Consider the following 27,177-nt stretch of genomic DNA (forward strand, 5'->3'; position numbering starts at 1 on the left):
GACTGCCAGGGTCTCTTTCAGGTGATGGGGTTGAAGGGAGGTTGTCTTGCAGGCTCCGTCTGTGCAGACCTGATGTACAGAAATGTGGACTGCCCTGTGTGTCCCCTCCCCATTCGCCCCTATCTACCCCCTGCTGGGTTTCATCAGGGTGTGGTTGAGGGAGGAGTTAGAAAGGTCTCTGGAGCTGCAGGAACTGAAGAGCAAAGGGTTGAGATGCAAAGGGACATCAGTTCTGAAAGATGCTTGGCACCCATTGGTCGCCTCCCCCCTACTGCACTCCCCATTGGGCCCTCCCCACCTGCAAATTTATTCTGAATTAATATCAATAACATAACAAGGCAGGAAGCATTGTCTAGTGGTTAGAGGGGAGCCTGGGAGCTTGTGTACCACTAACGTGAATGTGGGCAAAACCACACTATCCCTCCGGGCCTTGGGTCATGCAGCTGTGCAGTGAAGGTGGTGACCCTGCCCTGCCCCACCATGGAGGGAGCTCTGCACAGCCCAGCTGGAAGGAGCTCAGGGAACACCAAATTGTTGTCAGGCTTCCCACACCTCCTCTGTGTCCCCCTGAAAGGCCAGATAGCTGCTTCGCAGCATGGGGCAACACCAAAGCCGAAGAGGAACCCAGCTCCAGAGGGAGCCCTGGGGTTTGACGGGGAGCGCCTGGCCCTGCTTTGGCACCTGAACATGGCCATGGGCACCTGAGCTGTGTCAACATGTCAGGAGTGGTGGCAAACCTGTACGCAAAGGACAGGTGGGGAATGACTCAAGGCCTGATCCTGCTGTTCCGCTCTGCAGGGTGACTGCCGGGACCCTCCGTCTGACGGCTGTTGGGCTGTACGCCGTCACGCCCGGGCTCACGCTCAGGATGGATGCACAACTCTTTGCCCCGCTAACGCCGCGCTCTGCTGCCCCCGCTCTGCTCCACCACGGCCCCCCAGCACCTGCCCAGGCACCCAGACCCTCTGTGGGGCTGAAGGGCAGCCGAGGGATGGGGCAGCAACTTTGGCCAGGCGGAGTGCTGAGGAGGCAGCCAGGGGATATTCTACTCCATTTCTTCCTCAAGCAGGGCACGGTCAGTGCTGTGGTTGAGAAACAGGGCTTTTGTTTACCTCATGCTAGGGTAGTTCTTCGTTTTTTCTCTGCTTGATTTACTTTTCTTATTAATTTTACTGGCTTTCAGCATGCTAGGACTGTGTGAAACCAGTGTATGCAAAAACACGAGAAGGAGACATGAGTTGCCAGAACAGAGCAGGCAACTCTCTAGCCCAGCACTTTGAGTACTTGTCTCTGAGAGCGGCTGGCATGGAACACTTCAGGAAAAGAAGCAGCACTTTGGAAAGTCCCGGGCTGGACTGTTCTACTCTTTGGGAACATCTGGGTAGGGCACACACTCACGAATCCATATTTTAGCAGCTGCACTGGTCTCAAGGGTTGTGGCACTTTTTGAGGATCTGGCTCCTAGTGTTTGACCAAAGCTAGAAGATCCTGCAGTGCTTGCGAATCCCTGTCCTGCCTACCAAAGAGGACACTCCTAATGAAACAGCTGTCCCCCTTCAGGCTTTGCCCTAGCAGCACCTTGTGGCAAATCTCCTAGGTCAGACCAAGAGTCGTTTTGTTCCCCTTTTATACTAGTTTTTTCTTCTAATTATGCAAGGAGGTTGTTTGTTACACAGGGCATAAAAAAAAAAGAAAGAAAAAGCAACACACCCTGGGAAATCTGCTTCTTAGACATCACAACTGTTTGTGCTTCATCAGATAAATTAAGGCAGCTTCAGCTTTATTCTTGTCCTGGCTCCTAATTTCCATAGCCAAAAGCTTGCAGAAAATTTTACATAACATTTTTTGCTCTGAAAAGAGTCAAGAAATATCTTCATGGCCAGCCTGGTCTTCCCCATAAATTAAATTTGTGGGTAATGATTTTCTTAAAGGTTTAACATGACAAGTCTCATGAAACATTTAACTAGATCCTTTCTCTGGTCCTGCCTGTAAGTGGAATTCATTTGTCCATGTTTAAAACATCAGCTCTTTTCCTTAAATGTTGAGAGCCTCTTTGCTCTCCACAGAGATAAAAAAGAAAGAATGAACAAACGAGCAGATGAACTATATTTATGTCACTCTTCAGTAAAGCTCTCAAGTCTAAATACTGATGTAGGCTTTCTAATGCCCTTCACTTAGACCAATAACTGCCCTCACACTGGAGGTGCGAGTGCACAAAGTCAGTGGCAGCAATTCTCCGCCTCTATCCCTAATCCCTAGAGCAGAAACCTGTTGGTGTGGATGTGTTTTTGGTGTCTCATAGCGAGCCTAGGGCAACATCTCGAGAGGGACCCTCAGCTCCTATGCAGTTCTGCCTAAAGCAGGAGCTGCAGTCTCTTACCAAGCCAAGATCTTGCCCATTAGCAGATGTCACCTCTGCTCTGGTTAAAAAAAAATAATTTGGAGAACCACGTAAAGGTTGCTGATGCCTGATCTAGCTGCTAGTCCAGCTTCCTCCCTGGCTGTAAATTGCCAAATCTTTAAAATATGGTGGGACCCTTCTGGCTGGAGCTAATACACATGAGGAGAGACACTGAGCACTCTGGTTTTCCTTCCTTTCTGCTCAATGCAATCTTATCTGGAGAAGGAACTCGGGGTGTGAGAGTAAAATAATTTTACTGAAGACGACTCCATCTCTGTTTCTGATCAAAGCCCCGGTCAGTTACAGTTAAAGGCTAGTGGGGAAGGCTAGGAAGGGTCCCTCTGCTGATGTGTTTGGGGTGTTATCTAGCAAGAGACACTGCTCCAGCTTGTCAGGATCACAGAAGGATGTCCTAGCATCCCTTCAGGTTTCTTGTACTCGGGGGTCTATTCCCTGTCTTGGAGTGAGAACAACAAATAACAGCAGGCTGAAGAGCAGCGTGGGGGGGAAGATGAATATCACCATTACTGTTGCTAAAGATTCAGAAAGCAACTGCTAAGAAATCAGAGACCAAAGAATGTGGTGAATAATTAAAAGTAATTACCTAGCCCAAAGCAGAGCAGAGGTTGCTTGTTTAGTCAACAGGAAATCGTGTGTTGGTGTGTACTGATATAAATACATATTTATTTTTTCCATTCACCCTTTGCTCAGAAATCGCATTTTGAAACAAGCGCCAGTATCACCAGTTGGTTGGTTCTTACGCTGAACACAAGAAACGCAGACACCTGCTTCCCCTTGCCTCAAGCGAAAACCTCATGCAGAAAAACTTTCTCTGCTGAGCAAGTGCTGATGCACCACAGACACTGACTTGCACAGGGAGCTCGAGAGGGGGGACGGTGGAGTTCCTGCAGTTAAGACACAGGCAAATAAAGAAACTGATGTGCTTTTTTATTATAAGCACCTATAATGTATATGCTTATTTCATATAAGCATATATTAAAGAGCTTATTTATTATACGCACATTACATTATATTCTGTGTTCATTTCGCATATTGATCACCCTATTCTGGATGACAGACCCAACACATCGGTAACACACTTGCTCAGGCACCTCTGCCAGGCAGACCACTCCCATTATTCCAGTCCTGGCTGTAAAAAACATCTGTACTAGAGGTAGAGGCAGCTTGCTGTCTAGGACATGGGGCAAAGGACCTTGTCCCGAGAGCTGCCAACTCATCTTGTGACACAGCTGTGGATGCCATGCCTGGGGAGGTTTCAGCAGTTGTATGACAAAGCACTGACTTTCGTGGTGTGGAATTTGAAGCACCACAGAGATACATGAAAGCTGTGAGGACATGTATGAGGTGTGCTTGAGGTGGACATCACCAGGAGGGCAGTGTGTGCGGTGGGGGGGGTGGTGCAAACACAAATCTAAAGCACTGAGGGGTGAGTGTCGCTGAGGCTGCATCTAAGTTAGATGAGAGCAGGGATCCCAGGTCATGAGAGTGAAGTAGAAAGAAGGCAGGAGTTCAGGGTGTGTGGCACTGCCACTGGGAGGGTGGGTTTATGAAACCCGGACCCCTGTGCTGCGCACTGCTGCATGCTGCAGGATTGTAGCGGATGCCACTGATGCAGAATTGAGGGCATCCGGTTGCTGGATGTGCACCAAGATTATACATTATTATGCGTTTTACTCGTAATTTAGCTTTCCAGGCTTGCACTGCAAAGCCTTTACCTGAAGTCTTGAGTCATGGTTTATTTTAGTTCCGCTGTTGAGCTTGTTTTGGTGTTGGAGAATGAGGCAAATTAGGGTGAAACTATTGAATTGAGTACACATTTTTCAACCACAGTTCTGTGAGTGCCTCTCATTCCTTCCCTGCAGCTCTCTGCTAGCACAGCCTGGGCCTCCTTATAGGAACTAATGACCCTTAATCCTGCTCCTGGGACCCCACAATTTTTTCTCTCTCAGCCTGTATTAATTCCCCTCACCTTGTCTCTAGGCAGCAGTAGTTCCATCCCTTGCTACCAGTGACTGACACCTGCTGGGATCACCAGCAAGAAGGGAGGAAAGGGGCTGGGTTGGGTTGAGGAGATTGAGACCTAGTGAATGACTTCTCCATCATGAATGCAGGTAAGAAATGTGACCAAAGTCCGGTTTTGGGCACCTCAATACGAGAGAGATCTCGAGGTGCTGGAGCGAGTGCAGAGGAGGGCAATGAAGCTGGGGAAGGGCCTGGAGAATAAATCCTGTGAAGAGCGATTGAAGGAGCTGGAACTGTTTAGTGTGAGGAGGAGAAGGCTGAGGGGAGACCTCATCACTCTCTACACCTTCCTGAAAGGACATGGTAGAGAGGCTGGTGCTGGTCTCTTCTCACAGGTGATTAGTGACAGAACAAGAGGGAATGGCTTGAAACTCCAACAGGGGAGGTTCACACTGGACATTAGGAAAAAATTTTTCCCAGAAAGAGTGGTCAGACAGTGGAATAGGCTGCCCAGGGAGAGGGTGGAGTCCCCATCCCTGGATGTGTTTAAGGGTCGTTTAGATGAGCTGTTGGGGGATATGGTGTAGGGGAGAACTTTGTAGAGTAGGGCTGATGGTTGGACTCGATGATCCCAAGGGTCTTTTCCAACCTGAATGATTCTATGATACTTGGTCTAAATGTCCTCAAGTGTCTTCTCTAGCTTGAGGCCGTGACATGGTAGGCAGCTTATCTCATTTACACCAAGAAAAACACAGTCTTTGATCAAAGCAGAATGCACCTTCCCCATGCTGAGAGTTGGGGGTGGGGAAGTACCCACCAGAGCTGCTTGCACCTTGCTGCTCCCCGTAGCCGTGCACGCAGCTCCAGCCTCCAGCACGCCCTGCCCTTCTGACTTGGCTTCTGACTCTGTGCTGTGCAGACCTGGAGAACACACTCTTTTTGCACAGGGAGCTGCAGGCTGCGTTCCAGTGCTGTTCTCCTACAGCTCAGTCCCCTGGTCTGAGCACCCCAGACCCTGCTCCAAATCACATCTTTCCCCTCCTTAATGGAAGTCACTGGCTCCGTATCTCTGCAATCATCTGCTTGTCACGGGGAGAAACTGAGTTTTGCACCACAGTTTTTCACAATGAGACTCACCTTCTAGCTGTGGTTATGGTTTCACAGACCGAAGTTGCCTGTTATTAGCTCCTGTTTGTGCAGTTGCTGCAGCTCATGCTACTCAGTGCAAAAAGAGCTTGCACCTGGGGCCTGGGTGGTAAATCCCGATTTTAACTTCCCTGTTATCTTTGGAGAAGTCCTTTACTGGAGATGCTGGGACAGAAGTGCTTGGGAGCTCACTAAAGAGCAGCATGTTGCATGTTCCTCGGCTTGTGGTCTTGTGTTGAGTTCCCTGCAGTTGCATAATCTTCTTTGGCTGGAGGTCTTCATGAGCAGTGTTCTTGCATCTTACAAAGTTTTCTTATCAATAAAGCAAGCATTTTCAGAAGATTCAAGATAGTCTTGCTACTTCTTGTCTTCTTCCCCTCAGAGTTCAGAGCTTCTGCTATGCTCTCATCACTGGCCATATCCAGAAGGTTTGTGGGATGCCACCACTAACCTCTACTCCCTAATGCCAAAGTGTCAGACAGTAGAATTAAGATCTGTCCCCAGCACCCTGATCCTCTTCCAGGCAGCCCAGTGCTCTTGGCAATGGGGGTGGAATGGGAGACCATCCCGAGGCCAATGAAGAGAGGTAGAAGGGGGTGAAAAGTGATTCTCACTGCATGATGAGGATCTCCTCTTTGCTGTGTTATCTCTGCTGTCTTATTTCCTTGCTAGTGCACTGCCATGCCTGGCTGTGGTGACTGTTAGCATCAGTTATTTCTTTAACCATGACCACATGGGAGGCTCCCAAATTTCTGCTATAAGTGGTGAGGTCAGAGTTGTGACACATTTGAGCTAGCTGTCCAGGCAGGGGAGCGTATCCAAGAGTCTGAGAACTTCCCAGATAATTTCACAGAGTTTACAAATACCCTTTCATGTTCCAGCTAAAAGCATGGGTTCTGCTTGGATGAAGAGGCTGGTAGAAGCTCCTAGAAAGCAGAGGAGAGAAGGAGGAAGAAGAATCTGAAGGGAAAGAAAAGGCCCTAAGAAAATACTGATTATGGACTGTTATTATCAGAAATTTTAATTCACTGGTGCTCATTGGGTTTAGACAATGCTTGTAGCATTGCTTTTGCCTCCCACTCAGATGTGGCCCCAAAACAACTATATCTTAGTAAAATATACAGCTCTTGCATTCACATACACAACCAGTTAATTTCCCTTTGCCCAGTGTGTACCCAACGAGGGGACACCATGTCCGCTCATCTCTCCTGTAATTTCTGTGCAGGTACAGGTAGGGTAGGGTGCAGGCACATTTATTTTAAGGTGGCTAGCTTGGTCTCGTCCCAATTTGGAAAACTGGTGACAAGACCAAAAAAGCTCACAGGTTGGAGAGGCAAAAATCTACCCTGAAGCAGTGCCCCTGGGGACTCTCAGGGAACAGAAATAGCAAAGGGGTTTGCAGAAACTATGAAGAGTTCAGATGCCTTTCTTAGACTAAACCAAAGGGAAACTACACAACTACCAGAGCTGATGAGAAAATTACTTGTGACCATGGTGTGGAGAGTCTCAGGAACAACTACATTCACATTGCACCAGGCAGAAAAGAAACTCTTTTGAACCCTTCCTCCACAGCAAGGACCAGGCTGGGGGCTAAGTCTAGGCTGTGGAAGAAAACAGATTTTATTTGTTAATCCATAATAATGGCCAATGCAGCTTGCTCCAGCTGGTCTGTGCTATTTGGGTACCAGACAAGAGACACAGGGAGGTGTAAGCATTTTCTAGTGGGTGTGTTCTAATACCACCTGACTTAAGTGCTGCAAGGGAACAGTCAGAGCAGTAAGTCCCACAGGAATGCCTTCAGCATGGAAAGACTTTGTAAGTAGAAGGCACTCAATGCAAGAGGTGGCATGCTGGCACGTGTATCAGTGTGAAACCAAAACCTTGGTCAAGATGTCACATCAGTAGGCTGTGCTGGCTATCATGTTTGAAGCAACTGTTGCTGCTTGTGTGCCACTGCGGCTCCAGCCTCTAAGGCATGGGCTAAGAAGCTGGAGAAGGTGGCATGAGGATCCAAATCCTGCAAGCGCCTGCTCTCCAGGAGCTCTGATTATGAGAGTGATGACTGTCTCCAAGAAGCACAGAAGAACATTCTCTCACCACTCTGAAAGGGAACTGAAGTCTACACAGTACAGAAGGACAATAGTTGTGCCAGGCTGGGGCTCAGGAGCCTGGACAAGGGCAGCACAAGAGGACTCGGTACTTCTAGCTCCTTTAAACTCAACAACAAGCCAAGGGGAAGGTGCCAAGAAGGCAGCAAAAAAAAAAACCATGACCTGACCCTTGACTGGCATGGCCAAGAAGCCCAGATTAGCTGTGGCTGTGAAGGAAATCCCAAGAAAAGCCAAGAAACTGGCAGCCACCATGGCCAAGAAAGCAATCAAGAGCTTAGAGAATATGAAAGCTGACAGACCAAAAAAGGCAAAGATCCAGCTAAGAGCAAAACAGTGAAACCCAGGTCTACCAAACCCAAGGCAGAGAATCTGTAAGTGGCCTCAGGCTGAGAAGGTAGTGCACAAGAAGTGTATGCTGTATGAGCACAGACAGTGTCCTGCTTCAGGAACACAGAGTTTAACTGAGCCATTGATTTTCATCATGTTTTGCATTTTTTAACACAGTTTTCCCAAAGGAAGAAAATTAATTGTAATAATTAAAATTTCTCATTTTGTAATAATTAAAATTCCTTGTTTTGCAATAAAACCTGGGCTTTCTATGAATTAAATGTTTCTTCTTGCTATTTTCTTCAATTCTCTGCAGCAGTATTGTAGGGGAGATGGAGACAGAGTCTGCTCAGAGGTGCACAGCAAACAGAATAGAGACTACAGAAAAAAGCTGCAACAAAGACATTTCTGATCTGACCTAAGAAAACATTCCTAGAATTATAGAATCATAGAATGGTTTGGTTTGGAAGGAATTTTAAAGACCATCTAGTCCCGACCCCCCTGCCATGGGCAGGGACACCTTCCACTAGACCCAGGTTGCTCAAAGCCCCGTGCAACCTGGCCTTGAACACTGCCAGGGAGGGGGCAGCCACAGCTTCTCTGGGCAACCTGTGCCAGTGTCTCACTACCCTCACAGTGAAACACTCCATCCTTACATCTAATCTAAATCCACCCTCTTTCAGTTTTAAACCATTACCCCTCGTCCTATCCCTACACTCCCTGATGCAGACTCCCTCCCCAGCTTTTCCTGTAGCCCCCTTTAGGTATTAGAAGGCTGCTATAAGGTCTCCCAGAGCCTTCTCTTCTCCAGGCTGAACAACCCCAACTCTCTCAGCCTGTCCTCACAGGGAGATGCTCCAGCCCCCTGATCATCTTCGTGGCCTCCTCTGGACCTGCTCGAGCAGGTCCATGTCCTTCTTATGTTGGAGGCCCCAGAGCTGGACGCAGCACTGCAGGTGGGGTCTCACAAGAGTGAAGTAGAGGGGGAGAATCCCCTCCCTTGGACTGCTGGCCACACTTCTCTTGATGCAGCCCAGGTCACAGTTGTCTTTCTGGCTGCGAGCGCACATTGCTGGCTCATAACCAGTTTTCCATCCACTAATATCTCCAAGTTCCTCTCCGCGGGGCTGCTCTCAATCCACTCATCACCCAGCCTGTATTTGTGCTTGGGATTGCCCAGACCCATGTGCAGGACCTTGCGCTTGGCCTTGTTGAACTTCATGAGGTTGGCATGGTCCCACCTCTCCAGCCCGTCCAGGTCCCTCTGGATGGCACATCCCTTCCCTCCAGCGTATCAACAGCACCCGCACAGCTTGGTGTTGTCTGCAAACTTGCCAAGGGTACGCTTGATCCCACTGTCCATGTCATCAACAAAGATGTTAAACAGTGCCGGTCCCAACACTGACCCCTGAGGAACGCCACTTGTTCCTGGTCTCTACTTGGACATGGAGCCATTGACCACAATTCTTTGAGTGCAACCATCCAGCCAATTCCTTATCCACCAAGTGGTTCATCTGTCAAGTCCATGTCTCTCCAATTTAGAGACAAGGATGTGGTGTGGGACAGTGTCAAAAGCTTTGCACAAGTCCAGGTAGATGACGCCAGTTGCTCCTCCCTTATCCACCAGCGCTGTAACCCCATCATAGAAGGCCACCAAATTTGTCAAGCACAATTTGCCCTTAGAGAAACCATGTTGGCTGTTGCCAATCACCAACTTATTTTCTATGTGCGTGTCCTGGTTTAACCAGGATAGGGTTAAGTTTCCCCGGCAGTGGGGGGGGAGCTCTAGCCAGGTTATTCAGATACCATGCAGACTTCACATCCTGGCAGGTCACATTTTTCCTGGCGGGGGAGCAGCACGGTGCACTCGTGGTTTTGTACATCGTGCTTCCCACTGCTGTATTTGGTAGCTATTTTGCTCTGTTCATTGCTATCACTATTACTGTTATTGTTATTGTTGTTGTTGGTTGTGTTGCTATTGCATTGTTCTATTAAACCTTTCCTTATTTCAGTCTTGGGGCTTTGTATTTCACTCCCTTTGTGGGGGAGGGGCAGCGGCCGCCTGGTCTCAGACCCCGGCAGGGGCTAAACCATCACAGTGTGCTAGCATATTTTCCAGGAAGATCCACTCCCTGATCTTGCTGGGCACAGAGGTGAGACTGGCTGTTCTGTAGTTTCCTGGGTCCTCTTTATTTCCATTTTTAAAAATGAGGGCTATATTTCCCCTTTTCCAGTCAGCAGGAACTTCACCGGACTGCCATGACTTCTCAAATATGATGGATAGTGGCTTAGTCACTTCATCTGCCAGTTCCCTCAGGACCTGCAGATGCATCTCATCAGGTCCATGGACTTGTGCACCTTGGTCTCGAACCCAATATTCTCCTACAGTGGGAAGTTCTTCCTTCTTCCAGTCCCCACCTTTGCCTTCTGCATCTTGGGCAGTGTGGCTGGAGCCCTTGCCAGTGAAGACTGAGGCAAAAAAGTCATTGAGTACCTCAGCCTTCTTCATATCACAGGTGACCATGTCTCCCTTTTCCTTCCAGAGAGGGTCCACATATTCCCTAGTCTTCCTTTTATCACTGATGTACCTGTAGAAGCTTTTTTAGTTGCCCTTCACATCCCTGGCCAGATTTAACTCTATCAGGGCTTTGGCCTTCCTAACCTGATCCCTAGCTACCTGGCCAGTTTCTCTGTATTCTTCCCAGGCTACCTGTCCTTGCTTCCACACTCTGTAGGCTTCCATTTTATGTTTGAGCTTGTCCAGGAGCTCCTTGTTCATTCATGCAGTCTCCTGATGATCTTACCTGACTTCTTCTTTGTTGCGATGCATCACTTCTGAGCTTGGAGGAGGAGATCCTTGATCAACAGCTTTCTTGGGCCCCTCTTCCCTCCAGGGCCTTATCCCATGCTACTCCTCCAAGCAGATCCCTGAAGAGGCCAAAGTCTGTTCTCCTGAAGTCCAGGCTAGCGAGCTTGCTGTGTGCCCTCCTCGCTGCCTTAAGGATCATGAACTCCCCATTTCATGGTCACTGCAGCCAAGGCTGCCCTTGACCTCCACACTCCCCACCAGCCCCTCCTGGTTGGTGAGAACAAGGTCTAGCATAGCACCTCTCCTCGTTGGCTCCTCTATCACTTGGACAAGGGAGTTATCATCAGTGCATTCCAGGAACCTCCTGGATTGCTTATGCCCTGCTGTGTTGTCCCTCCAACAGATGTCAGGGTGGTTGAAGCCCCCCATGAGGACCAGGGCTTGTGAACGTGAGGCTGCTCCTATTTGTCTATAGAGGGCCTCATCTGCTCGGTCTGCCTGGTTGGGTGGCCTGTAGCAGATCCCCACTATATCTTGTGTCTCTGCCCTCCCTTTAATCCTGACCCATAAGCTCTCTGTCAGCTCCTCACCCATCCCCAGGTGGAGCTCCATGGACTCCAGCTGGTTGTTGAACCGCCCCTCCTCATCTCCCCTGCCTGTCCTTCCTAAAGAGCCTGTACCCTTCCATTCCAACACTCCAGTCATAGGAACCATCCCACCACGTCTCGGTGACACCAAAAAGATTGCAGCCCTGCAGGCATGCGTGCATCTCTAGCCCCTCTTGTTTATTCCCCACACTACGCGCAGTTGCATAGAGGTATATTCTCCATCTTAAGTGTGGTGCAGCACTGAAACAGGTTGTGGATTCTCCATCCTTGTTGACTTTTTCAAAATTCAGCTGGACAAGGCTCTGAGCCATCTGATTAGCTTTTAAGTTAGATCTACTTGCTAACTTTCAACATAATTTTATCTATGATCTTAACTTGAAAGGTTTACTATCTCAATAAGGACATTTATTTAAAAAAATGCACAGCTTCAGGTACATTTACTCTTATAACTAAGCAGCTGAGTTCTCACATTACTTATTATTTAGACACATTGAATTCATATGTTTATTTATTACATGTTTTTGTTAGTCTGATTTGTGAGAAGCAGTATTTGTATGGAAATTGCAATCTTAGTAAAATGCCCAAAACAGCATTCTGAAAGAGAATTTATTCATTAAATGAAGTTTTGCTTTGCTGATGACTTTCACCAATTCAGTTTTTCTATATACTTAACATAGTAGCAACAAGTACATGTAGCTTGCATTTCAACTGATATAATTTATATTATTGAAAACATTTTTATTTGAAAAAATCATTTACATTAATAGCAAAAGTAGACAAATTAATTCATGATGTTTCACACACCTTTTTTTATAGGTTTTTTTTAAATGGACTAAAATCCATCTGTCTATTTTGTGGGAGTTTATTCTAGCTTGCTACATTACAGGGGCTAAGTATGGCAGGGAACAGAGAGAAACAAAGCCATACGCTGAAGATCAGAGAGCCGAAGGTGAAGGGGAGATCCAGAAATGGAATTCAGATTTCCTGTGTCCCAGTCAAGGTGCTGTTCACAACTGGACAATGTCAGACCATGTGGTGTCAGGAGTAAATGTTATGAAATCATGCACCTTTAAAATATTTTTTTTTTAAAAAAAACCCCAACTTTTTTAAAAAAAATTTTAAACTAAAATACCTTTTGGTTTCAACCCAGTTATTCTTTATGTACTAGAGGTGCTCTTTTTGGATGAGTTGTAAGCACCTCTCCCCTCTGTGAAAGACAAAACCACACCCCAGCCAACACTACGCTCTTGAGGGATCCCTCCAAGCTGAGAGGCCTGACGACAACACATTTGGTTCATGCTGCAGGTTCTTATGGACAAGATCCAGGCAACATGACACTTCCAGGTGACATGGCAGCTGCTTCCAACAGCCTCCGTCTGCTTTCCCACAGCAGTCCCCTTGCTCCTCACCTTGTTTCTGCAACCAGGGGCCACCACCTCAAGACGTGCGGTTGCTGTTCCCGCAGTGCACAAGTTGACCTGAGGTGCCATTCTCCCCTCCCTGCTCTGACTGGCATGTCCTTCACTTCAGAAAATCCTGAGCTTGGTGGCTGAGGGAGCCACAGTGTGTGAGAACTGGAGGGCAAGAGAAAAGGAGAGCTGGTACGGGCCAAGCGCTGCCCCCAGCCCCACCTGGCAATGCTGTGTGTCACCTCATCGAGCACCCTTCCTGCCACCCCACTTCAGCCCCTGTCCTCCTCACCAGGTTTCTTGCTCTGAGATAAACATATGAACAGAGAAGAAAGAGATGAGGAAAACAGAGGCAGAAAACAATGAAGAGAAGGAGATGGGGAGGTGGAACAACCCTTGCTTTCCAGGTGCAGCAGAAAGCCCTCAGCATGACCAGCTTCCTTTGCAGGGAGCTCCAGCTCCATATGCCCAGCAAAGTGAGGTACCGCTTCAAACTGGGGACTTGAAACAGCAGTCATCAAACTGGCAACACTGATTGGTACTCAGGAGCCATGACAGCAAAAGGAGCAAGATCCACCATTGTGTGGGAAGTGACTGCAGGCCATCTAACCCCCACTCCAGTTCAGAAGAGTTTATGAAAATCAGCCACAAACTCTACATCATGCATGTAAAATGGGACTCTGGCAGCTTTCTTTGTGGTTAGTCCAACTTCATGAGAAACAGGCCTGGCTAGAGCTGTATTGAAAACCATTTCCCCAGCTTACAAGAGAAGGCAACGTCCAGAGACCAGCACTGCAGCACCATGACAATTCAGGCTGGAATGGCAGGGGAGATAAATCTGTGTATGGGATAATTGCTAATGAAGATGGCGAAGCCTGTCTGCGGACTCCAGTACTGTAAGGAAAGGGAAGAATAAACTGAAGTAGAAAAAGTCAGTGGCATATATTGTACTCTGCTCACACAGCCGTGGAACGTGCCAATAGCGGGAAACTGCAAAGGCCAAGAGCTCATGAGTCAGAGCAGGGTCAGGCCTGTGGAGATGGGGACAACATCTACAGTCACTCGGGCTGAAGCTGTTTTCATCATAACAGTCTGAGACAGGCACACCGCAGCGTTAGCCAGGAAGTGTTACTGATTGTCATTGATTTGTTATTAAGTTGATTTTGGGGTTTATGATAAAAATGATCATAACTAAATAACCAAACAGAATTTTATAAGAATATTGGTTTTATAATAGTTCGAAAGTATTGTTTTTAGTAACTATAGAATCATTGTGCTGCTATGAGATCATCTGTAAAGTCCTAGACCACGACCACATAGGGCCATATATTTCAATAATTATTAACCTTGAAATAATACGTTACTGTCTATGCATGTCAAAACCAGAAGCTTAAGTAGGATTAATAGAAATTAGAGACAATGAACTGTAACAACCAGCATATGTCTGCCAAATTATGAAGAAACTAGATAAAAGATAATTCTGACAGGGGGAGATTGCGACCACCAACTCATGGACCACCGACTCTAATTACACCCCAGACTCATTTCAGGACTTCAGTGTGCATGACTGGAAAGAGGCGTGATATTAAAATGAGTTACGGGAATTAACAGGTTAATATATGAGCACTTGATTAATATGTATTATTGTATTCTATATAACCAGCATGTTACATGACTCAGGTGTGCGTTGTTGGTGAGACGACTCCCCTACGCACCCAGCGCTGCTAATAAAGGAGTGTCTGCTTATCTCCATCACATTGGTGTTGATAAGTTCTTTATACTGTTTTTGTTAACAGAAGGAGCACTGATTCTAGGGAATAGCGTTGTGCAATAACCTGCATTGTGTGGTTTAGTCCTGAAGAACTATGGGACACTGTCAGAGGCAGTTTAATGGGTAATTTGGGCCACAGCCACTTTTGTTCTAGAAATACCATCTAAACGCAGACTTGACTGCTTGCACATGAAGACACTGCCTGGAGTCACCCATGGTCTGAGTGCTCCATCTTTTTGACCAAAATATCATGTAGTCAGTGCCTAATGAATCTATGCAAAAGCCAGAAATTCAATAAAAGAGAATTTTCTTAATCCTTTTGACCTAGATGTGTAATTTTTAATGTAGTCTTTCAGTTATTCCCATTACTGTGTTAAATGGCTCTAGCGACCAAATTCTTTGCTTATGAGATGATTTATCACAGCTCTTCTCTTATTTCATTTTATACCATTTTCCTTGGAGATGGCAATTCTCCACCAGCAAGTCATGGCACATGCACAGTGAAAAGATGTGTTGTGAGCACAAATTTCATGGGCTGGGAGGAGTTATCCCCGTGCTCAGCAGCTATCAACTGTCAGGAAAATCTAGTACAGGTATCCATGGAAAAAAAAATGATGAAGATAATTTTCTGTATCTCCAGAAAAAATGATGACCTCCCAGGAAGACCTGTGATGGATGAGTGAAGGAAGGGTGGTAGCAGAGGACTGGGTGAGCAGGGAGTAAAGAGGTCCCAATGACAGACTGGGGCTGGAGTCAAGTCTGCCCACAAATCTGGAGGAAATACAGCTAGAGACAAATAAACCCAAACACATAAGAATTGCCAAGAATAACAGGAAATAAATTTTCTTTTAATATTTTTGTGTGCATTATATGGACTCTAGCATTAAACAGTGTTCTCTTGGGGAGAGCACCTCTTCCTGTCCCTGCTGAAAGCAAGCAACAGAAAGGCTTCTAACCATTCCCCAAACCGTATGAATGTTAAATTTCTATATACTGTACAGTAGCTATGTTATACAGTTATATATCTATATCAGCTTACATTCAACTCTAAATATAGAGTGGAGACTTGGCCTAGTCCAACTTCCAAGAGCTCCTTCTAACATCTCATCTCCATCCTACCTTCCTCCACACAGGCAAATTCCACAGGCACCCCAGCATAGAAGTCAGTGGCTGCCAGTGGCTTGAATGTCTTTGAGATCAAGCTCTCAGTGCCCTCCTCTCTACAGGAACGTGCACACTCTCAGTACAGAGAAATTCCTCCTCCATCCCTAGTCTCATGAGCCTCGAGTACTCAAGAGGAGCATCGTCCTCTGTGTAGGAGGGCAATGGCCCTATGTATAGGATGAAATTCCAGTCACTGCATAACTTGGAATTCTTTCTCCTGTATACTGGATTAATATAGAGAGATTTAGCCCACATATGGCAAATTTTGACCTTATATGGAACAAACCTGTGTCTGCACAGGGTGTCTTCCCCTACACAGAGGATGCAACCAGCTTTTTGCTGCATACAGCAGAAATTTGAGGCCCAGGGAGAGGCTCTTACCTTAATCGTTTTGCTCTTTTTTTCAGAGATATCTGCCTCTGTGCAGCAAACTGTTCCCTGTATTGTGTGAGCCTGGCTCTGTGCAGCAGAGCAGTGCTCCTGCAAGGCCGAATGGCACTCAGTTCAGCAGCAGAGTATATTATGTGACAGGGTGAATGCCTGCTCTAGCAATCTGGCTTTCTGTTAGTTGGGAACATCACTTAGAGGTCCTAGTGGCAGGGTCTTGCTGATCTGCTGCTGCAATATGCTAAGCAGCTCAGCTCCGGTGCCCCACAGAATCATGCCACTAAGAATCACATAGAGTGATTAATATACTTCAGACAGCTCTTCCCCACTTACCCTACCCAGTCTCATAGTGAAAACTGCCCATATACCTGGAAATGTTCTCCATATATCTGGAAAACAAAGTTCTCAAGCAGACCACAGACATCCAGTGCTACCAGAGATCTTTTTCCCAGATTGGCCTGCCTATATAAGTGCTTACACCTGCAGGTACATTTACCTCCCCACCAGCATCTGGCTCTGTGCAGGTCAGCACAGCCAGAGAACCTGCAGGAAAACCCAGGGATCCCAGATAACGATTCTTCTCCCACATTCCATTCCAATTTGTGACTCCCTTCTGCTTTGTGCAGGATCTCCCAGGTCAGGAAGCAGGAACCCAAGTGGAGATACTGAAAGCAGGCTCAGCGACTGGCGAGTGTGGAGGTAGCCAGCCCAAGACAAGTCACCAGGACAAGCTAATTCGTTGCAAGTTCCCAGTACTGCGAGGACACGCAGGTTCTTCACAGGCTCTCTTAGGCTTAGGAGTGGAGGCAGACATACTTACTGCTCCCTGGAACTTGCCTGGAATGGGCATCAAGAGATTTCTTCAATGGGATGGGAGGGACAGAATGGGGGAGAGGAGAAGAGGGAGAGGAAAAGGCAGCACTCTGTTCCAACATAATCTTCTTGAGAAAAATGTAATGCCATACTAAATCCAGAATTCTTCCTTTCGGTAGCAGTTGTGTGCGAGGGAGGCAATGGGCTTGAGACAAAGAACTTCCCAGAGGTAGTTATAAATGATCTGCTGCCATACAGGGACAATGAGGTTTGCTTTGGGTTGAGGACAGCTTGTCTCTCAGTTCTGTCACTTCTCTGAGGCCAGCAGACACAGGAGGAGGCTGTGCTATGACACAGCAAACTCAGTGGCTCAGGAGGACCGGAGAGGCTCAGGCTGACTAACCATATCTGAACTCAAACTGATGCCATGCAAGAAACTAGGCCAGGAGTCCTAGGGCATAAAAAGGTTTGCACTCCTCCACATGTGATGCAGCTTAGGGCACCTGTACCATTGGAGAAGACTACATCCCGTCCCCACGTCTGTCCCTCTGCAGGGGCAAAGCAGGAGCAGATGCAGCACATTTATAAGGACCTCTGGGAAATGAGCAGTTCATGGCCTGCCAGAGTTTGAGAAAAAAGAGGGGAGCATCACACATCCTCAGCAACAGATTCAGAAGATGACAACAGCCACCATGACAGACTAGCAGAGAGAGGACTCTGTGTACTGCAGCACCTGAAGAAGAGGATGTGGAGGAAGGCAGAGAAGCAATGAAATGATGGGGAAATCACAAACAAGAAGGACTTGTCTTGGGTTGTAGGTAGTGGATGATGATTTCTCTTCTCTCCCTTCCTTTTTCTCTCCTACTGTTGGTAGCTCACAGAGCATCAGGCCTGCGCTGCTGCTCCAGGAGTTGTCTGCAAGGGAGATGCAGGGGTTGCCCAGATCGGCGGAGACGTCGAGAAGGAAGGCCAGCCAGCTGGCGACAGATCTCATCTGAAGACACAGCAGACACACACACAGGTTGACAGATAACCACAGCTTCCTTCAAATTCTTCGCCACCAGAGGTACATCCTTCACTGCATCTACAGAAACTGTTGGAACTGATGAATCCTCATATACATGAGGCAGTGAATAAGTCCTTAGGCTTTCATTAATTTCCTTCTGGCTTTATTCATGTACAGTACATATTAAAATCGCTTGGTATTTTGCTGCAACAAAGACTGCATAAAAAATCTAGACTGGATCCTGTTTCTATTCATGAACAGAAATACTGATAGTTACTCTTTAACCTCAAAGGAATGCAACTTTGAGTAAGGGTGTGTCTGGGGCTAGTGGCACATGATCAAGATTGAGGAAGGCAGAGTTCTCATACTTCTTGGTAGTACGACATCTACTTCCCAGTGTTTTTCATGGCATGCGTAGGGGATGCAAGACCACATTGCATTAGAGCTCCCCCAAAGCCCAGGGAAACTACTACATACGGATTGGGATTGAATAATTAGTTAGCTTGGAGACTCTATCAGATGGCTGCAGCTATTCTTCTAGGCTAGCTTGTGCTATCACTCACCTTGCATGACCTCATTCTCCTTGCAGACAATGCGAGAGCACACCTCCTTGTTTATTATGTACATGCGACGCACACTGAGGGATCACCAGGAACATGACAAGGACAGCAGTGAAACGCACAGGGACCCAAAGAAACAAAAAAGAGATACAAGCAATAAATGCGTATATTCACTGATGAGGAGGCAAATCCTAAATTTTCAGGATTAGTTAGTGTAGAATAAGGCTGCTATCAATAGGAAAGTAATCTTTGCCAAGACTTCATGAACTGGCCAAATACCTTAAATACAGATTACAATATAGGGCACATTACAGCTTCTTAATGCTGCACAGATAATAGTTATTGTGCTGTTTTAATTAATCACCCTAAAAGGACACTCTAAGGATAGGACTCATCTCACCAGCTGGTTCCCTGAGGGAACCTCTCGTCTCCAAAGGAAACAACTGCTGAACTGGACGTGTTGTTTCTGTGGAGTTTTTAGGGCTTTTCTTAGGGACTGCTGGTTTCTTACCTTGTAACACAGAGGTAGCTGATACACTGCTTTACTGGTTTGTGAACAGAGTACAGGCGTGTGCAAGGGAACTTTTCTTCACGACAATCTGGGAACACACACACACATAGGTGCAATCCAGCATCATCGGCAGGTGCACTCATTCTGGCACACATATAACTTCATCACTAGGTACTGTCCTCCAGGCTTCTAGGGAAGGCCCCTAGCCTCTATTTTCCACTCTCTTGTGAGAGATGGGGATGGATGAGAGAAGAGGAAAATAAGGCAGACCTTTCTGACCCCCTTGCCTCATAAAACAAAAGTAAGGGAAAGTTGAGTGAAATGCAAAACAAGCCCACTGGGAATCCTCAATACAGAAGGCACATGCTGTAAAGGGGACAGACACAAATAAACAAAATGTAAATTGTAGTTGCATGTTTAAGACGTGTTTCTAATAGATCTGCAATCTCACACTTCAGAATACAAATCTAGTTCCTTTCTTTTCTGGACAATCAAACTCATAGCTAACTATGATGGGTTTTCTTGCATTTTCTTCTGAAATGCTAGGTCTTGGCCACTAACAATGACAGAATATTGGCTCAGTGTATCTGGTCTGGTGATCTGCCAGTTCCTCCCCTGCCAGGCATGCCACCCAGGGGAAGACTTCAGCTTCTACTACCATCATTCTCCATTACTTCTAACTCAAGGAACAGGGTGAAGGGAATTTTCCAGGAGACAAAGCTCGGTGCTCAGCCAGCACCTGCCTTGGAGAGGTAACAAGGTCGGTGAAAGTGGGGCTGGGAGGGGGTTCAGGCAGCAAACTTAAACATACCTGATGATGCCGTCGTAGTTTCACTGTCAGACTGAACTGGAAGACAGAGGGTAGCAAAGTTAGTGTGATTTACCATGATTCCCTCCTAGACATCAGCTTACATAAACCAAATAACCGGAAAGCTCTTTCAAGAGCCTGTCACTGTAATTTATAATGTGGAAAAAGATTTCATTGTTACAGATATGAAACCATAAGAGAAGGTACAAATCCAAAATGAATCTAGTGCCAGATAGCCAGCCAACAATGCTAAAAATCTGTCCAAGCTTTACCATAAAGCATCACCACTACTGTTCAAAATTACAATGTAAGGGCGTCTTGACTTATAATTCAAAAGGTTGGGTAAATTATATTTAGTCACTGTAATTGCTGTCCATCTAGGCAAGAAGCAAAGAGGCCTGTGACTGCCTTTTACTAAGGAACAGTGACTTCTTCAAGAAACAGCATCCCCAGAGTGCTGATTCATTAATGTCCATGGCAAGGGGTCAAAAGGAGGTTGGTTTGTTGTTCTGTCTAATAAATCAACCCATCTGTACCACAGTTAACCATTACATTTTATTATTTACCCAGTGACAAACTGGAAAGGAACTTGGAGGACTGACTACCAAGCACAGTTTTCATCAGCAGTTATAGAGGACTTCATGTGCCATAGACAGAAGGAGTCTTCTGGGTGTCGGGGCTGCGGGGGGCAGTCAGGGAAGGCAGGATTCTGGGTGTGCAAAGGACTGGGCAAGGAGAGAGAAGGGGGGGTCCATAACATTTGCCTGTGAACTGAGAATAAACTCACCAGGACTAAGAAGAACAGGTGGTGTGACAACTGCAGCTGGAAAAAGAGAAGATGTTCTGAAAGATCTTAATTTGAGTTTTCAGCCTCTTTTCCCCTCCCACAGTTCTGCCCATGGCTCACCATGGGCACCTGACCAGTACCCATCCAACATCTGGTTCATAGACAGTGCTGATCATGATGTTGTTATCTGACTTGTCAGAGCAACTGCAAGCTTTCCCTGCGAATATGATGGGTATAGAGCTGATGGGATGCTGTAGAGCAGAGATGGGTCCCATGGCATGTCCTTTGTGAAGACTTTCTTCTTGATCCCTCAGCAAGAAGCACTTTGAAGCCAAAGTCTGCTGTAAAGGCTTCACATTTAGTCTTTTCAGGTTTAGATGTAGGTTAGCCACCGCCAGTTTGGTCTGGGCACCAAGTCTTATCTACCCTCCCGCTGACTGTCAGGTCTCACTCACTGAACGCGAGACTGACACAGGTTGCTTTCACCTCCCATCCCCACCAGGAAGATCATGCACCTTGCGTATACAATATTGCGCTTCCACTTTTCTCCTCCGGTGTTGTCCCATGACAGCTGATCAGCTTGACCCACAATACTTCAGCCAACTGATAAGCAGAGTCACAGGGCAGAGGAGAGACCATGGAACCGCTGTCCTGGAGAACAGGACACCACTCTCAGATGAGCTCTCCCACACACACAGCACACTTCCCAGCAACAGCCAAGTGATGCTGCCACTCCTTTGGCTTTTGAACCATATCATTGACCAGATGTGTTCTCCCTCTCCCTGTCCTGCCTGGTTCCCCCCACCTCAGACAGATGTGTTTGAGACACTGCCCCCCCAGCAGAGAGAGAAACCATCACCAAGGCCAGTGGTGCTGGATTTGAAACAGGACTCTCATGGAAAAAGTGGGGACGTTCCTTCTCGAGCCTCTGGCCCTCTCCCCCATTCCCCATTATGAGTCCGGCAGGATTGGCCTGTCTTGTAAATGCCTACACTCCCTTCAGCTCTGTATCCCCCCCCTGGGGCTATCACCATAGCAAGGCTTGGCTCTCTAAGGAGGCACACTGCATGATACAAGTGCTCATCTTCAAGTGTCCTCCATCTACCCTAGTTTTCACATACATTTTGCTGCTCCCCAGTAACACAGCTGCAAGCACAGCAGGGAAAACAGAACCAAAGAAACAGTATTTCCACCTCCTCATCCCACCACTGCTCAGAGTTTGCTTTACTAGAGTCTTTCAGGGGTTTTTGCCACCTTTGTCTCCTGAGCACTCAAGCATGGCCGCTAGCTGACAGCAGACACGGACACAACCTGTGTCCCAGTGCTGCCCAGTTAACTGGTGAGCCTGACCAATTTCTCTCCCTTGTCATTTAGTCTCTTCCTTCCCACAACCTCCTCTGCAAGCCCAGGCTGCATGAGCTTTGGATTTCATGGCTTCCTGCAGTGCAAACAGCTTCAGAGAGCGCTGGTACACCAGGCGAGATTGGCAATTCCTTGCACAACAGGCCATTAAGCCACCCCAAATTCATCTCCCTGCACAGAGCACAGAAAGAACTCCCAGACAGCCATGAACGCTGGACGAGCACTGCTATATGTCAACAGTGGGGAAGAGGAGTTTCTGAGCACAATGGGTAATTTCTGGGGCTATGTAGGCAGGAGTAAAGGTGAAAAGGGGAAAAGAAGCCTGAAGTTGCCAAGAGATAGGAGCTTACCGGAGGTGCTGATAAGAGAGTCGGTGCTAAGTTCACCTGGAAAAGAGAGAATGTCCTTGAGAGAGCTTGTCTTTACTGTGTGGTCCGTTACATAGCTAGCCATAGCTAGCTGGAATTACCTTGGCCTACCAAGGCTTGTGAGACAGTAGGATCCAATCCAGTAAATACATGAACAAACACAGTACCCCCATCCCATCCATATCCATCCCCCTTTTCAGTTCTTAGTGCCTGTGTTGCATCAACCCTTACTGAACTCTGGATTCATACTCTGACTTCTCAGATATGGCCACTGTGGGCATCTCGATGGGAAAGATGACACCTGAAATGAAGGCACTGATGGCTCCCACAACAGTAGGACAGACAGCTGAGGCACCCACTGCAGAGGAGGGAGGCAGCTCCAGAACCGAGCCTTGACTGCAGAAATTCATCAGCAGATGAGTTTCTCTGAAAGGCAGCTGATGGCAAAGCTGGAGTAGGTGTGATGGAGGGTTAAAGTGTGAAGAAAAGGGAAGCTGGGTGGACACATTTTGGACTGGCTTCTGAATAGTATTCTGGGAAGCCTCAGGTATTGCACATGACAGGATCATAGATGGGAGATGCCTGATGGCTTAGCCAGGGGCTTCAGTTTGAAGAAAAGGCAGGGGCAGGCCCTTGTGGTTCTTCTGGGTGCTGAAGCATGATGCAAACATACATTAATTTTATCTTATCATGTCACAGAAATGGGAAAAGGCCCAGAAAGATAAAGCAATTCACCCCCAACAACAGGACCAGTATGAAGACCAGTCAATATCCTTTCTCACTGGCCTCAATGCTAAAGCACCATGCCATTTGTGCACCCTTTTTCTTGGGATTTTCCTGAGCAGCAGTAGAGTTCCTCTCAAGGATCTCCCACTCCCTTGACTGTGAACATAACTTCAGGAGCTTCAGCTAAGTGTTCAGGACCCCAACACTAGTGAATTATTTGTAGAGAACACACAACACTTAGCAGGTTATCTTGGAGGGCTTGTTTAATCTTCACTGAAAGGCAAGGAAACAAATAACAGCATTTGCAGTTAAGCAGGCTGTAACTACACAGGACAACTGGGTCATATGAGTAATCTTTAGCACGTAACATGTCTGTAATACTTACCAGTTGCACTTTCCACTTCTTGTCCATTGACCACCCATGGACACCAGTCTGCAGGAGAAGAAAGAGAGGGGAGTGAAGAAAGGACAGAGAGGGATTTCTGTAGTCTCTAGGCTTTGTGAAATGTTTATGAGACGCGTATCTGTCCAGGAGACACCACTGCCCTCTGCTGAAAGAAGAAATGCTCTCTGCTCTGCCTCAGCCTCCACTGCTGGCTGGGCTTGTTCTTTAAAGACTTGTGCATACAGAGGGTCCTGATCCTATCCTTGCTGCTTCCACCAGGTTCAAAGGCTAGGCACAGCGACAAGACAGTCAATACCTCCAGATTCGCTACTGGACTTTGCATTTCTGAAACCCCATTTGACACATTTCGAAAACAAACTGCACGTTGCCTCCCTGCTCTGGATGCTGGTCAAAACCCCTATCTCCATTCTATAAAAGAAGAAACCGAGTCATGGAAATTATTTGCTTGGGGTCACAGATCAAGTCATTGGCACAGTAAGAAACAGACTGTAGGTCTTGTAGCTCCTTAGGCAAATAATTATCTGGTCCATCATCCTGCCCAGGTATGGAGCACAGAGCAGATCTTTCCGCACTGGAGGGGGAGAACGATGGAAGGCTTGCCTGTACATGCTGTGTGGAAGAGGAGAAATTGAAACTGAGCTAGACTGTTCATTTGTCCAAACATAAAGGGTGAGAGAGCTGCTTCCTACAGCAGCCAGGAATAGGAAAATATTTCCTGCTAGCCACAGAGGAGGGAAATGTCTGCATAACTGGGGTGGGATGAAGGAAGAAGTTGGCAGGAAAAACACAGTGATCTGGGGCACCACGGGGATGTGTGTAAGACCAGCCCAAAAACCAGTACACCCTGCTACACTTCATGAACTCAGCCTTTAGCTTTCTGTTAATGGGAGCACCGCATGGGTAAAAACTATCAGGTCTGGAGCTTCTTAGTTTTTCCTCATTCCAAGAGCAGTTGCTTGCAGGCTGCAGAGAGACTCTTGGGATGCCTATATAATCCTGCTCCGCAGCATTACAGGAGGCACTGGACCCTGCTATTCCCTTCCCCACCCAGCTGCCAGCAAGGGCTCAGCGGCTGGTGCCTGATCCAGGGAGAGCCAGACATCTATAATAACTGAAGTGCACAATGTAGTGCAGCCCAAAACTTCCCCTGTTCTGGCTAATCTCTTGAAAGTAACAAGCAGAGGAGAAAAATTATATCAAACACTTTGTAAATTATATCAAACACTTTGTCATTTGTTTCTGATACAAAAGGAAGGACACAAATTCTGAAACCATTGCAGGGGCCAGCAGTGCCAAATTTGAAACAAGAGTCATATGGAAAAAGAAGGGAGGCTCCCCTCCTTTCTTCTAACATTGAAAAATCAGCTCTTAGTAGCTTTTTTTTTCCCCCTCCCTAGGAGATAACTAGAAAACTGGTCCAATTCTAAAGCAACAGAACACAAGTAAAGTGAAACCTCTGTCTATGAGAAGAGGAGACAAAAGAGGTGACTTTTGTATCAGAATTTCAATCACTTCAATTTATATTTGCTATGGTACCCAATTCATATGCTTTATAAATAATTAGACTTTATTGTCCAAGTCACAATAAATTCATCCTTGAGGTCTGAGAAAACTGCAACCCTAATTCACCAAATCTGTAGCTCACCCAAAACCGAAAGAGACAATGAGACCAGCTAGCGATTGCTGTTGTCTTCCACGTTAAAACAACAAAAAACCCAGAAATGCTAAAACAAAATACTCAAAAGTAAAAAATAATCTTTTCAGGCCTCCTCCATGCATCATAAAAACCACAGCCTTTGTTTTTCCTCCTCTAACTTTATAGGCCACCTACAAGCTCATCTCTTGGCTGCCTCACCTTCCTGCTTTACAGTCACATACATGACAAGTACTACTGTGCACCTTTACAGGAAAAAGTGCTATTGGGAGCAGAATCAGGTTTCAGCATGAGGGGAGGACCGAGGAGAGTAGATTGGAATAACCTGACTTGAATGTGATAGGTGCAGTCATCTGTCTCCTACATACAGTCTTTCCTAGGTGAAGCTTTTTCCATTCACTGGAATTAATCTTCTTCTGCTGTCCATCCTCAGTCTTCTGACTATAATGTCTGATGCCGCCCTTGTTTTGGGCTTTTTGTGGGGTTTTTTTAACAAATTTGATCCCACCTGAATTTTTGCCAAAGTAACTCCAAGCAAACAAAGACATGAAGCCACGAAACAGAACAACAATAACAAAAGCAGACAGTGGTTTGAACTACGGAGGTTAGGTTTCTCAAAAGAGCTATACAAAAAACTACAAAACCTCCCAGCAGCTGAGTGGCCTGGAATGGGGCCATTCCAGCAGGAACTGCTAGTGACAGCAAATGTTTCACAACAGACAAGTTTTGTGGAGCACTGGGAAATGCTCTGCAGATCATGCAAACACAGGTGGTACAGCAGTCTACAGCAAGCACAAAGCACTGCTAAAACCCTCCTTCTCAATGCGACCTGGCTGTTTTCCTTATCCAAACATCCCTCCAGTGGAGACTGTGGACCTTGTGTTTTGTGACTTCCAGTACTTAACGGACAGTGGATACGTATGGGAACCAGTCCCCAGTTCCTAAATTCTTCCCCACATCCACCTTGCCTTTCCTGTTCGGTCCTTCCCCCTTCACTGCTCATCTACATCTCTGTCTTTCTCTGTAAGTCATTGCACACTAGCCTGCGTAGGAAACTCCGCGGGGCCAGGGTGGAGAAGAAATCCTCCCCCTGGCATAAGGACTCACCAGCTGGGGCCAAGGAGAGGGCTAAGAGACACAACAGTATACAGGCTCCAGAGGTCTTCATCCCTGTGGAGTGGAGGAGAGAGGAGTCAAAGGAAAGCTAAGGCAGGAACAGGGATACCCTCCCCTACAGCACAGAAAATCTTCGCTTGCTGTCTCCGGTTCCCTCTCAAGACCATTTGGTCTTTCTAGTCTCCCTCCCACCTGTCTGTCTCCTAATCTGGCCAGTTTTCCAGGTGTTTCCGAAACATTTTGCACTGAACATATAACTCCATCTGCTTTCTTTCTCTTTCCACCTCCTTTCTCCGGTCTCCATCTCTTTTCTCATCCAGGTGGCTAAGCACTCCTACACACACACCCCCAGCATGCAAAGAGAAGTTTCCCCTTGTTATCTCCCTCCACTCTCTTCTACTTTTAAATTGTCTTGAGGAGCACTGAGAGGATAGATAGGGTCCCCATCACTTACTGCAGCCCTCGGTCTCCACTCCCTTCAGCAGCAGACGCTCTGTCTTTCCCCTTCAGCGGTCCCCCCCACTTTGGCTATTGGGTAAATCACATGCAGCCACACCCAGAACACGTTCTACTTTTGGTTGTCTTCAAAATACGATTTTTTGGGGAAAAAAAAAAAAAAGAACAAAAAAAGGGAGAAGCCAGCGAGATGGTCGGACGTGGTGTCATCATGCATCTGGAATGAAGGGGGGAGAAAGGCGCAAGCAGCCCACACCCTCATTCCAGAGTTTATTATCCTCCGAAGGGAGCCCGCTCCTCCCATTCCCCCAGGACGGCCCAGCACCAGGGACGGCCCAGCACCAGGGACGGATTCTTGCGTCTCCATTACACATCCTTTCGTTCAGGCAGTCCCTCTCCTCCCGAGGCCGCTACATCTTGCCGTGTTTCCCCACCCAGCTGCTGCTTCTTCCCCCGCCCCACGCCCAGTCTCTTGCTCATCTTTCTTT

General features: G+C 47.0%; 1 protein-coding gene and 1 pseudogene across 1 annotated transcript; one reads left to right on the plus strand and one right to left on the minus strand.

Annotated features, from left to right (window-relative positions):
• Positions 1–6,084: 6,084 nt before the first annotated feature.
• LOC141944171 (uncharacterized) lies at positions 6,085–8,390 on the plus strand (annotated as a pseudogene).
• A 6,992-nt stretch (positions 8,391–15,382) lies between these two features.
• MFAP5 (microfibril associated protein 5) lies at positions 15,383–26,738 on the minus strand. Its single transcript, XM_074869497.1, has 9 exons — positions 26,688–26,738; positions 26,225–26,287; positions 23,443–23,490; positions 22,314–22,349; positions 20,602–20,637; positions 19,818–19,853; positions 19,007–19,094; positions 18,499–18,572; positions 15,383–17,923 (listed from the first exon to the last, which is right to left on the minus strand). The coding sequence occupies exons 2-9, from the start codon at positions 26,283–26,285 to the stop codon at positions 17,805–17,807; spliced, it is 498 nt and encodes a 165-aa protein (XP_074725598.1). The 5' UTR covers positions 26,286–26,287; positions 26,688–26,738; the 3' UTR covers positions 15,383–17,804.
• Between the last annotated feature and the right edge of the window lie 439 nt (positions 26,739–27,177).

Source organism: Strix uralensis, chromosome 5 (assembly GCF_047716275.1).
Source record: "Strix uralensis isolate ZFMK-TIS-50842 chromosome 5, bStrUra1, whole genome shotgun sequence".
Classification (NCBI taxonomy): Eukaryota; Metazoa; Chordata; class Aves; order Strigiformes; family Strigidae; genus Strix; species Strix uralensis.

Excerpts from the sequence above, each read along its gene's own strand:
- MFAP5 (XM_074869497.1), bottom strand. The coding sequence starts at position 26,285 with ATGAAGACCTCTGGAGCCTGTATACTGTTGTGTCTCTTAGCCCTCTCC. Across the intron at positions 23,491-26,224 it reads CCTCTCCTTGGCCCCAGCTG|ACTGGTGTCCATGGGTGGTC; the intron begins GTGAGTCCTTAT and ends CTTCTCCTGCAG. Across the intron at positions 17,924-18,498 it reads GGAGAATGAGGTCATGCAAG|ATGAGATCTGTCGCCAGCTG; the intron begins GTGAGTGATAGC and ends CTGTGTCTTCAG.